Source organism: Mandrillus leucophaeus, unplaced genomic scaffold (genome assembly GCF_000951045.1).
Source record: "Mandrillus leucophaeus isolate KB7577 unplaced genomic scaffold, Mleu.le_1.0 Scaffold396, whole genome shotgun sequence".
In the NCBI taxonomy this organism is placed as follows: Eukaryota; Metazoa; Chordata; class Mammalia; order Primates; family Cercopithecidae; genus Mandrillus; species Mandrillus leucophaeus.
Genome location: NW_012104209.1, coordinates 620,704 through 634,287, shown reverse-complemented (window position 1 = coordinate 634,287; position 13,584 = coordinate 620,704). Strand labels below are relative to the sequence as shown.

Here is a 13,584-nt window from a genome sequence, read left to right as displayed (position 1 = left end):
AGTGTATGTGTAACACCCATACTCAGAAGGTTAAAGCATAAGCACTCTCTATTCATTGTAAAAGTCAATGGCCTTACAAATTAGGAGGGAAGGCAAAGAAGAAAAACCTAAGAATTTATTTTAAAAGTCAAATGAGTAATACCACACAACAAGCACTGTGGAAGCACAGAAGTAACCAATGAAGACTGGAGCATTATAATAAAGGAGGTAGGAATATAGGGAAAATTGAAGAGGTGGAAGAGATCCTGAACAAGAACAGAATAAGAGAAATATTAATAAAGAACAGTTGACAGAATTCAATCCATTCTATTATAATGCACGTTTCCTTAAAACAAATTAGCTCATGTCAATGGGCTATGAAAGTGTAACATTGAGGATGCTTTAGTTTATGAAATTTTTCTCCCAATACTTCAAGGTTTTGCATCACTGCATAATAACAACACATATAAAGTCCGATAACACCAACCACAGAGAAATACTATACTGTAAGTATAATTGTATTGTAATGCCACATAGCTTCACATTCTTCCCCTTAGCTCAGTTTGGACATGTGCCCTGTTTGGGCAGCCTTTACTGCTTGGCTCTCCAAGGTCTGTGAGCATTTACAATATTACTCTTTAGTTTCAACCCTTTCTTACATCTCCTATCTCCTTTCACCATTTTTTTTAAAGTGTAAAATCCTATATTTACTGGAATACTTAATAGGAAATTAATTTATCTTTTCAAATGTGCAAGCATTTTTATTAAGATGATTATTTCTGTTAGTACTCTATAGGTGGAGTGGTTTGTCCTGATCTTATTTTTCCCATGTAATTCTGGAGATCACAAAGATTTTTAAGAATGCACGTTATGTTGCATATATCTCTCTATTTCCCCCCTCTTGTGCAAGGAGATAACAACACTGGTATAAAGTCAGCATGGCTAAATAGCAGAAGAGACATCCTATTTCATCAATTCTCTAAGAGGACAACTTTTTTTCACATTACAAATCTCAGAATTAGAGATGTGTCTTTCAATCAAATGACATCTTAGCATTACATAATACTTAGACTGATAGCTTTCAGTTTTAAAGTGGTCCTTAAAATAATGATACACCTTACAATTCATAGCATTTTAGATTTAATGTGGTATAAATGAGGCCCTTTGGTCCCTGGTGCTTTCCTGGCTTTAATAAACTGTGTACAGTTTAGTCTAAAAGTAACAAACATACTTCCCCCAACTTCTCCTCCTACCCATGAAGTAGGAGGGAGAAACCCAAAACAAATTAAAAAATTAAGTGAGGCATGAAATCAGATGTTTCCCTTAACAAGTTTCAGTCAGGAAACACTGACAGGGAACAGGAAGTTTTCAATGTACAGGCTTCTCCTATGCCTGCCAGGAGCTATTTTTTCTGCAATGGAGTCGGGCTGGTCCTGTACCACCACACACACCCAACACATAACTCCAACTCAGAAACCTATACTGTGGCCACTATTCCGGAAGTAGTAATGGTTGGATTTGCGAAGCGTGGGTGGGGGGAAGAGTAAGAAAATTCCCCCAGGAGAAACATTGGGTTGGTGTAAAAGTAACTGCAGGTTTTTCCATTACTTTCAAACGGTGGGTGGGTGAGGCGGGGAGTGGTCCAAACCTCTGAAATTGTACTGAGAGCCCCAAAAGCAACAAATACAAGAAATAATTGAGTGAGAGAAAGTAATGACGAGAAAATGATAAATACAAAATGCTATTCTCTAAAACTGTAAATCACAAACTTTGATGGAAGTGCTTTCTGAAAAAATGGACACATAATTTTCAAAACTTAAGGCATTTTGACAAACATAAAAGTGCAAAGAATTCAAAACCTAACACCTGAAACTTCCTAAAATGGTTTCCTAAACACCTTAAAATAAAAATCACATGAGGCATTCATTAAAAATACAGCTTTCTAGGCTTCTTCCCCTGGAGATTATGATTTAGTGGTGCTGGAATGAAGCAGGAAATTTGTATTCCTAAGAATTATTCCGGCCAGGCACAGTGGCTCATGCCTGTAATCCCAGCACTTTGGGAGGCCCAGGCAGGTGGATCACCTGAGGTCAGGAGTTCAAGACCAGCCTGGCCAACATGGCAAAACCCCATCTCTACTAAAAATACAAAATTAGCCAGGCATGGTGGCGGGCGCCTGCAATTCCAGCTACTTGAGAGGCTGAGGCACGAGAACTGCTTGAACCTGGGAGCCACGTGGAGGTTGGGGTGAGCCGAGATCATGCCACTGCACTCCAGCCTAGGATACAGAATGAGACTCTGTCTCAAAGGAAAAAAAAAAAAAAAAAAGACCTATTCCCAGCAGATTCATATCACAAGGTAAGATTAAGAAACACTGGTGACCTACAAGTCTTCCCTTTCTTCTGTCACACCCATACGCCACTTTGTGGACCATGATCAATTATCTGCACAAAATAGTAGCTCCCTTACTCAAAAAACTCCAATAAGTCGACACTAAAAACAGAAAACTAAAAACTGTCTTTCACAATTTCATTCCCATTTTCTTTCCTAGCCCTGTTTCCTCCTGCCACGTGCATTAATCCTGATAGTCTGATGAAACAAGTCTCACTTACAGGTCACTGCTTAAGCAACACTGTTTCCTCTAGCTGAGATTCAATCCATTCTTACTCACAAATTTACTAGCTTCAATTCCAACTCCTTCCAGAAGCCTTCCCATACTCTTTCAGTCAGGGTTATTTTCTTTACCCACCGTACTGTTGTAGCAAGTTATTTGAACAAGACTTTAAACAAGCTTCCTTATACCAAACTAATTTATAAATGTATTAGAATAACATTTTTCTTACAAAAAAAAAATACACAATAAAGGTTTGAAATTAGAATGGAGCAAATAAAGATCACTTCTAATCATGTTTGCTGAAACAAAATACATCACCATTCAAATAAAGTTTTACATACAAACTTTTTGCTACCCCCACTCTTTGACATAGGTTCAATACTCAGTATCAAAGTCAATCTTTCTAAAAGAAAGAAAAGTTAACATTTAAAAATCACCATCCTAGGTTGGGCATCGTGGCGTACACCTATAACCCTGGCACTTGGGGAGGCCAACGCAGGAGGATCACTGGAGCTCAGGAGTTTGAGGCAAGCCTAGGCAGCGTAGTGAGACCAGGAAAACTGGGCTTAATACAATTCAAAAAAATATACACATGCTGATGAATTTTAGAGAGAAATTCCAATTAATTGGTAAAGTCATTCAATTATCAGACTTCATTACACCATGAATATAATCAGCTATTCAACGACATTAGCTGCTTAAGAAAGGAAAATATTCTTCTAAAACTATTCATTTTTTATTGAAAATTACTTGGAAAATATACCACTAAAGAGGAAAGTTAAGTTTCTTATCTGATATTACTGTTATTTTTAAAATGTTTTGAAAATTTTAAAAATCCAAAGTCGCATGCTTTTGTTAAAAATATCAGTTTGTCACAGAAGAAACTCAAAAACATTTAACTATCTCCTGCTTTGATAAGATCAGTTGGCTTCTGGTGTGTTCGAAAAGTAACTCTGACTGTCCTGAATACAAACCACAGGTAAGAGCCACATCAAAAGCTATGAGAGACACATGGATAAACTCTGACCCTGTCCTCAAGAAAGCTAGGCCATAAATGCAAATCTCAGAGAAACACCCTTTGAAGGTCTGACTTTCTGTGCTGTTAGCTTATTATTCAAGATAACATAACATTTATCCAGAGAAGCCTAAATGACTATGTTAACCTGCAATATTAAGGTGTCTTTCAGTAATTCCCCATCTGAAAGATTCCATGCTTACACAAAGCCATATTCAACCAACTTTCAAGTCCTGTAGACCTCAACTCCTGTAAATTTTCTCTTGAATGTATTTCCAAATCCAATGCTACCACTCTTGCCCTAAACAAATGGTTCTCAATGCATACCACGAGCATCCCCCAGTGGGCTCGTTAAAACATCTGCTATGCCTCACTCCCAGTTTCCGACTCTTGGGTGGAGTCCCCAACATTGCATTTCGAACAAACTCTCAAGTGATGCTGATGGTTCACTTTGAGAACACTGTCCTAAATAGCCTCATCTCCTCTAGATAAATACATATAACACTCTCCTAACGAGTCTACTTACATCTACCCATATACCACCTTTAATCCATTATCAATGTACTAGAGATTTTTTAACTCAAATCTAATATAACCATACCATCTTCTCAGTTCTATGAATATGCCATGCTCTCTAATGTGCTTAGAATGCGAGTGATGAGGATAGCACTACCAGACATCACTTTGTCACCTCTAATACTTAAGTTACCTAGTCAACTGTGATGCTGAATTATAGAAGCCCCAAAGGGCAAATGCCTAAGAGGTTCCTAGAAAAATGTGAAATTGTTTTATTCCTAAATCACTATAAAATGTCTTCTCTTTCGAATCCCTGAATAAGGAGCTATAAAGGAATGCTGCTTATTAAGCCATCTCTCAGCTTCTAACCTACCATCCTTTACTAAGCTTTGTGATGCTGGATTGAAGTCACTGCAAAGCACGTTTCTTCTTTGATACCCAGCTCCCTTTTAGGATCATCCAATAAGGAGATACTAAAGGGACACTGGAAAGCCAGAGAAGGCAGGCACATGCTCCTCTCCCTTTGCCTCTTGTTCCAGTATCACCCCAGCAATACTCACTTCACCTTCCAGAAGCAGTTTCTTCCAGTAACTGCAATTAATATCCATTTTCGGTTTTTCGAAAACTCCCAGAACCAGCTTCAATCTGCCTCTTCACTCCCCAGACAACACAACCAGCCAGTAGGTTGGAATCCCCTCTTTAAAAGGCTGAATCCCAGCTCTAAGATTCAGGGGCTTTCTGAGGCACCAGCATCAGTCATGCAGTGTCTCCCTGCCCAGAGGTCTGAGTCCTGGCCCCACAGTCCCTCTTGAAAACTTCAGAGGCAACGCAGCAAAAAACCCTCTCCTCAAGGTCTAAGTCACAGTTCCAAGGTGCCTCCACCAGCTTCTAAAAGGTGATTTCAACCTTGCCATTTGTTCCCCCAAGAACTAGGGACAGTAAAGTGCTTCCTGAACTTATTACCATCTTGATATCCTGGTTGCACTTTTTGCATTCTTTGTTCTATAATACCTGGTTAACAACTTTTTATGTTAAATACTTTCTGATAAAATAACTGGTACAATCTTTATCTCCTAACAGAATATGGACTGATAATAGTGAAACATTAAAAGATGAGAGGAAAGGCCACGATTAAGCTAAATGAGAAAAGTACTTGACCAGAAGGGCAGGCCTGTAAATAAAGAGCTAGATGCATTTCAGAATAACCAATTAACAGGAAAAAGGTGGTAAGAGTAGATACGATAAAGATAACTTCTAGCATATCTATGCCTTTATAAAGAAAAAGAAATTATAAAAGTCAGAAGGGACATATTTGGTCAGAAGAGGCTAAAAATGGGACGAAAGTAGGTACAGTTTATAAGACAGCCCAGCAGACTAGAAGGTAATTAAGACAAGGATGTCTTAGTCCATTCAGGCTGCTATAACAAAATGTCATAAACTAGGTAGCTTACAAACAGAAATTTCTGACAGTTCAGAGGCTAGGAAGTCCAAGATCAAGGCAGCCTGTGTGCGGTGAAGGCCCACTTTCTGCCCCACAGATAGCACCCACTTGCTGTGTCCTAACATGATAGAAGGGCAAGAGTTCTCCTTGGGACCTCTTTTATTAGGGCACTAATCCCATTTATGAGGGCTCCACCCTCACGGCCTAATCACCTACCAAGGGTCCCACCTCCTAATACCATCACCTTGGGGGTGAGAATTTCAACATGTGAATCTGAGGGAAACACAAACATTCAGACCATGGCAGAAGGCTCTGAAAGAAATGTTTATTAAATCTTTAAACTTGTGAAAAATGAGTTTTATAAATTACATTTATGCTACACCCAACTATAGGTAAATATACTATTATATCCTCTTTTTATACCATAGTAAATTTTTTTTTCCATTTTTTGAGATGGAGTTTAGCTTTTGTTGCCCAGGCTGGAATGGGGTGATCTCAGCTCACTGCAACCTCTGCCTCCCGGGTTCAAGTGATTCTCCTGCCTCAGTCTCCCGAGTAGCTGGGATTACAGGCACTCGCCACCATGCCTGGCTAATTTTTGTATTTTTAGTAGAGACGGGGTTTCACCATGTTGGCCAGGCTGGTCTCGAACTCCTGACCTCAGGTGATCCACGTGCCTCAGCCTCCCAGAGTGCTGGGATTACAGGCGTGAGCCACAGCACCCAGCCTATACCATACTAAAATTTAGCAGGGCATTCTGACCTGTGTAGATAGTAGGCTGAAATTTGGAGACAAGGGTAGTGTTAGGGAAATAAGTGAGAGGAGGATCAGGATTAATGACGCAGTCTTTGCTGGGAAGAATATATGAATGTTTTCCTTATATGGTGGCAGAGAAGAAATCTTTGGGCTGATAATCTAGAAGATACAGCTCCGACGTGGAATCGTACAGAAATATGAATGCCAAATCCCTCTCCAAATCAGACTCCAAAAGAAGTCTGAACTACATGCATTGGTTTATTTACCAAACTGTTTAACAATAGATAAACTAAAGTACTGTATAAAGGAAAGTCTATGCATAAGACTTCCATGTTTCTAACACTCAAAGGATCCTTGAGGATATAATGGCTGCCTGCCTCTAGAGGCTTCGGAATTTCATTATTGACTAAATTACCATTTTAGTATATTTAGATTAACTGCACGATGCAAAGTATGCTGGGAAAAAAAGCCAAAGTCTTTTTTATATTATTTAAAACTAAATAACAGAATCACAAGTTTAAATTCTACTCACAGGTAAAGAAATTATTTTATATGCCTTTAAAAATTAACATATAATTAACTTTTTAAGTGTTATACATTACAGTCTCACAGAACACTTATAGTCCTTGAACGACTAACATCTACTTTACGTTTTTAAACACCAAATCAAAGGAATCAAATTATTTTTTAAAATTCACCTGTTGATGGCGAAATGCAATAATCATCCTCTACAGACTGGCCATAGAGATCATCATCTTCAAAATCTAAAATAAAGACAAAAGAGATAAATTCATTTACAAGTTATTTTCATATTCTTAGTTACTAGTGAGGAAGCATCTGAATCCTCTCCAAAATAAACTGTTTATCCAAAATTTAAGGAATCTAGAATGTCTATTTTCAAAAAAACTCTAAGAATTTCACCCACAAAATAGTTATCTACTGACTATATTTATAAAGACATATACAGTTCTTCAGTTGTTAAATTAATTGGGTTACCCAGGTCCCAAGTTTTCACCTCATAGGATCAAAGATAATAATCCTATAAAAAACATAGTTGAGGTCAGGTACGGTGGCTCATGCCTGTAATCCCAGCAGTTTGTGAGGCCGAGGTAGGCGGATCATGAGGTCAGAAGTTTGCGACCCACCTGACCAACATAGCGAAAGCCCATCTCTACTAAAAATACAAAAATTAGCTGGGCGTGGTGGCGCACACCTGAAATCCCAGCTACTCAGGAGTCTGAGGCAGGAGAATCACTTGAACCCAGGAGGTGGAGGTTGCAGTGAGCCGAGATCGCGCCACTGCACTCCAGCCTGAGTGACAGAGCGAGACTCCATCCCAAAAACAAAAAAAAAAAGAAAAAAGAAAAAAAAATACTTAGTTTCTCCAGTGTTGACAAAAATCTGAAATAAACCATTTTTTTTACCAAGTTCCCTCTATAACCAAAGCACGTCTCTTCCACACAACTCACTAACATGGGGGTATACAATAGATCACAAAAGTAGTATTTCTTCATGAAAAGCTAAGTAGCATCCATACAAACCAGCTTACCCTAAACCCCTATGCTCACCCACTGATGGCTAATTGCCCTTTTTTTCTTGCTTCCTGGGATATGCTCTTTGCCTTGATTTTCCTAGGCCATTTCTTTCTGCTAGCTAAGGTTCTAGCTCAAACGTCTCCTCTTTGCACAAGTCTTCCCTGACCACTCTCGGTAAAGCATAAGCCCCTCTGCCACTGTTACCCTCCAGCACACTTACCCAATTTACAGAGTACTACGCCTGTTCACTACATGAGACTATCAGCTTCTTCAGGGCAAGACTTGGTTTAGCCACCTGGCACACATGTGGAACTAGATTAATATTTGTTTTATTATAAATTAACGAATCAAACTAATTACAACTAAAAACCCACAAAGAACATAAATACATTTACATAAATTTCACTTCACAAACACTAACACCATGCCAGGGAGTAGTTGAGACAACTGTGGTATAACAGTGAACACATTTCCAGTTATCACTGCACCTAAAATCTGACAAGGAATACACCCAAGAAAATGGGCAATTACAAAACTATGTGGTAAATGCCTGACGGGAGAAACACAGAGCAATTTGGGAACACACACATGAACGACAAAACTAGAACTGGGAGTAGGGTAGCCAGGGAAAGATCCCCAGGAATATAAAATCCAAACCAATCCCAAAGGATAGAGTTAGCTAATTTCTGAGGGTATTTATGCAGCAGAAACAGCACGCTCAAAGGCTGAGACCAAATGCTTACGGCAAAGAAAAATTAGATAAATGCTACTATTGGGCAAAAAGATATATGATTAAATAAATTATTAGATCACAATCCCAAGTTAATAAAAATTTATTTGAAAATAAGCAAGGGGCCATTCACAAACAAAATATTTTCAGATACTGAAGACAACAACAGGCCAGGCATGGTGGCTCACACCTATAATTCCAGCACTTTGGGAAGCCAAGGAGGCAAGATCTCACTTGGGCCCAGGAATTTGCGTCCAGCCTGGGCAACACAGCCAGATGCTGTCTCTACTAAAATAAAAAAAATCAACCAGCCATGGGGCACATGCCTATAGACCTAGCTACTCTGGAGGCTGAGGCAGGAGGACTGCTTGAGCCCAGGAGTTGGAGGTTACAGAGAGCTATGATCATGCCACTGCACTCACACTGCAGCTTGGCCAACAAAGTGTGATCCCGTCTCTTTAAAAAAAAAACATAATGAGACTCTTTTTTTACTAAGTCAGCTTGCCAATGCTGAAATTGACCCTAAAGTGCCACCACATAAAAAGATGAAGAGAATTCTTTCCTGCAATCTTCGTAGTTTGTTTCCTCAATCAACAAAATTATGGAATATTTACTACATGTAAAGAACACTGTGTCAGCCACTTAAAGTATGGATTTTGCCTTCCTGGGACTTTTAAATCAGTGACTGAGGCAGTCATGTAAAGTATTATATAAATTACAGAGAAAAACAAAGTGGGAGTTAAGTAGAGAAACCAATAGGTTTTAGAACACACACTCTCTCTAATGAGGTTATATTACTTAAGAGAATTTTTAAATTATTATTCTGAGAATTCAAGAGAAAGCCTAACAGGGAAGAAGAGAAATAAACTGGACCTTGATAATGAGTACAACTTTTATAAACAAGAAAAGGGGATGAACCTCCTTAATGTTACAGGAACAGCTTGGTTATGATGTCACCAATTGTTTCAAAGAAACATGACAACCTGACCTCAAGTAGCCAAGGTGCTCCCTGAGGCCAACCACCTCTCCTCCATGAAGCATTTCTTCACATAGAAATCCTGCTGACTCCCCCCAATCCATTCTGAATTAAGTGTTCTCATCTGTGTATCCCTCCCATAGCGTTTTCTCAGTACCTTTTGTAGCATTTTTCATACTCTAATAATCTGTAACTGGTATAATCTTCTCCTTTTAGACTACCCTCAAATATCTTACCGTCAGTCCTCAAAGCTTAGAACAGTACTCTAAGCACTAACTTAATGGTGGTTGAGGAAATGATAAACAACTATTAAAGAAACGAATAATAATTAGGCCTATTCATGTACTTTATATTTGCAAAAATCTCTCTCAGTCTAAAGTCATTTCTTAGGTGACAATGGTCCACATGCAACACCATCCATTGCAATACTTATTTAAAAGGGCCTCTATTCTAAAGTAACCACCAGAAAATTCACATGTTCTAGACGGACTGAAGTCACAGGTTCCAAATGGAGAACAGGGTGTTAGCTGCTCTCACTCTAGTTAGAGCACACTGATGTTCCATAATAATCTACTGGGGTGCCAACGACAATCACCAACATATTAAGCATTACATGTTCTGCACTTTGCAAAGCATAGGTCTTTATTCTTCTTCTGCATTGTTCATACTTGTTTATATTTTTAGTTTATGTGATGCTTGGTGATGCCTATAGTTATCTACTGCATGAAGAGGGATGTGTTCCTCCTAAAAATAATTCTAACTCCTGTTAACTCCTACAGAACATTCATATAGACATTTTTCTTTTATTTCATTTTTTAATATCAAAAAGTCCTTTCCCATACACTCTTTCTTCTAGTACCGCCGTTTATTTACATTTCAAAATACATTTACATCAAGCATTACCAGCCAAGAACTGAGTATAAACTTCACGATCATCTGATCGACTCATTATTTGGGCCTTTTTAATATGTGTCTTTTCTACTGTCTCCTAAGTTTCCACTTTGAAATTTGTTGAAAAATAAATTAGCGCAAACTGGTTCTGCACTAAATATGTATGGACACACAGAAAAGATTTACCGTGTAAATCTAGTACAGGTACAGGTCTGTTGAATGTAAGCATTAAGTCAATCTGTGTTTTACAAATAAGCAACGTTTCAAGGACATTTCTCAAAGGGGGTCTGAAAGAGAGGAGCTAGAAGCAGGCACGTGAGTGCCCGACATGGGAGGAAACAATGGAAGAGGTGATAATGCTTACGTGCCTAAATATCACCGGATCCCAACCTCACCAATGTCCTACCCATATGACGCTATTCAGCACCTCTCCTTCCCCAAACAAAATCAACACCAGAGGGCAGAAATCATGACTTAAAAACGACGGCATTTGGCGGCACTAGAAGGCCTATAATATTCCCCAACTGGGCTCTCCCAATTCCGACAGGGCACCACTGACGAGAAACTCACAGATTGAAGTAGATGCCAACGGGCTAGGATCCCAGCTGTAACCGCAAAAGAACGTCCCGGCATGACCCTGCCTCCTACCTTCATCGTAGTTATAGCCTCGAACATTCCGATGCCGGGCCATGACGGCGGAGAGGGCGTTTGCCACAGCCCCTTAACTCCTTCCAAAACACTCCGCTTAGATACTGATAAGGTGCCAACTGCGCCCTGGAGAACCCCCATGCGCCATCTTGGTTTCCCGCAGGCCTCTGCGCCGAGCGCCTGCGCAAGCGCGACGTCTTATCTGTGCACCGCGCGACGGCAACGCCTCGGGGGTCACTGTTCGCCTCCCTGAGAGCGCATGCGCACTGCTGCGCACGGCGGGAAGAGGGGAGGGAGCGTTTGGGCGTGGCCCCACCCAAAGGTTGGGCGACGGAGGGGGATGGGGAAATCGCGCCTCCTAGAACTGACTGGTTTGGACTAAATGTTGCAAGCGGGGAACCCTGACCTACTTACGCCAGCGTTCTGGATTATTTTACAAATGTGGTTTCTGATAACCTGAGAAAGCTATGTGCTCAGTAAGAGCAGGGACCTTGTTTTATCAAACTTTGATCTTTAATTAGGCACACAGTAGGCATTCAACAAACTTGTGTAAACTTGGTAGCAGATTTAGCCCAGGCCGGTGCGGTGGCTCCTGCTTGTAATCTCAGCACTTTGGGACGCCCAGGAGGGCGGATCGCTTAAACCCAGGTGTTCGAGACCAGCCTGAGCAACATAGCGAGACTCCGTCTCTACAAAAAATACAAACACTAGCCGGCCCCGTGATGCAGACCTATAGTCCCAGCTACTGAAGAGGCTGGAGTAGGGGGGATCCTCTGAGCCCGGGCAGTCGAGGCTGCAGCGAGCTGAGATCGGGCCTCTCCATTCCAGCCTGGGCGACAAAGTGAGAACTTATCTTAAAAAAAAAAAAAAGAGTCCAAGCTTTAGAGGAGGAAATAAGGCTATTTTTAAACGGGTATATATTATTAAATTGAGACCCTGGCTATAATAGGTCACCCTGCTTTCATATAATTTACAACTTCATGTATTCACTCCGTTCGGCATTAGTATCTCCAGTAAACAACGATTTGCCCTTAGCTATGCAAACGATTTTAGCTATATAAACGATATTTATTAGCATCATAAAGAAGGATTCACTGAACATTCATTGAACACATAATTGTGTGTAACATTGTATTAAATATAGGTTTTTAGACATAGCACTGGCCTTAGGTAGTAATGATGAATGTTGTTGATGCATGAATCTATAACCCACTATTAAATGTCCTCATTTCTTAGAACGTAAAGTTAATAATGTTACATAAGAAACCAACCTCATTATACTGAACAAACCACTTCAGTTTTAGCTTGTGTTTTTGAAATGATGATACTTCACATCAAAGGCAAATGTCAAATTCTAGAGATAATTAAAAGCTTACTCAGCTTTTTGCTATGCACAATAGAAAGAAATAAGAGTAATCCAAATTTAGTTTATATTTGTAAGTGGCTTGGAACGTAATTTATTCATGCATTTGAATGTATTCGACTACAAAAATTGTTGTTTAATGCAGCTCCAAGATAAAAAAAAATAGAGATAGTTGCTAATGTTATATGGCTTAAGTGTTTTTATTATTTTATACCCTTAGGTAATTTTTATTTTGCCACCTGTTTCTTTGTAAAATGGAGATAGTAATACTAACTCGCGAGCTGTGAATAATTTATCCACATAAGAGGATTTATCACAGATCATAGTAGGTGCTTAAAAATATTGTGTTATTGGTCGAGTGCGGTGGCTCACTCCTGTGATCCCAGCACTTTGGGAGGCTGAAGCAGGTAGATCATGAGGTCAAGAGATCAAGACCATCCTGGCCAACATGGTGAAACCCCCTCTCCACTAAAAATACAAACATTAGCTGGGCGTGGTGGTGCATGCCTATAGTCCCAGCTACTCGGGAGGCTGAGGCAGGAGAATCGATTGAACCCAGGAGGCAGAGTTTGCAGTGAGCTGAGATCATACTACTGCACTGAAGCCTGGCGACAGAGTGAGACTCTGTCCTCCCCGCCCCCCAAAAAAATCGTGTTATTAAAATACAAATGGCAGCTTGCACTCCACTGTAATTGTCAATTGCAAGCTTAACTACAACTCACTGAGGTATGAAGTGAATGAGTTATAAATAGACCACATAAGCAAAGTGCTACAGAAGCAATGAATAAGAAAACATTACTTCTGCCAGATAATATATAATTTGCCCTTAGGTCATCAATAATGCACTCCTTTAAAACTCTAAATATTGCACAGCCTCTACTGCATCTCAAACAATAGAGCCTCAATAGCAAAGCCTTCACTGATTTCTTCAGAAAAAGTTAGGACTGTTACACTACCCTCAGGACTCTGCAGCTGTGGTCCGAGCACCGTGGCTCACACCTGTAATCCCAGCACTTTGGGACATCAAGGCAGGTGGATCACCTGAGGTCAAGAGTTCGAGACCAGCCTGGCTACCATGGTGAAACCCCAGTCTTCTACTAAAAATAAAAAAACATTCGCC

The 13,584-nt window shown here is 39.9% G+C and overlaps 1 protein-coding gene across 3 annotated transcripts in view; it reads right to left on the bottom strand.

Moving 5' to 3' along the window:
* Window positions 1–11,352, bottom strand: part of HBS1L (HBS1-like translational GTPase) — a 100,776-nt gene extending 89,424 nt beyond the window's left edge. For all 3 annotated transcript variants that reach the window (XM_011991451.1, XM_011991452.1, XM_011991454.1), the window contains exons 1-2: window positions 11,102–11,352; window positions 7,020–7,085 (exon numbers count right to left, since the gene is read on the bottom strand). In XM_011991451.1, coding sequence (XP_011846841.1) covers window positions 7,020–7,085; window positions 11,102–11,144 — 109 coding nt within the window. In that variant the 5' untranslated portion in view covers window positions 11,145–11,352. The remainder of the gene's footprint in view (window positions 1–7,019; window positions 7,086–11,101) is intronic.
* Between the last annotated feature and the right edge of the window lie 2,232 nt (window positions 11,353–13,584).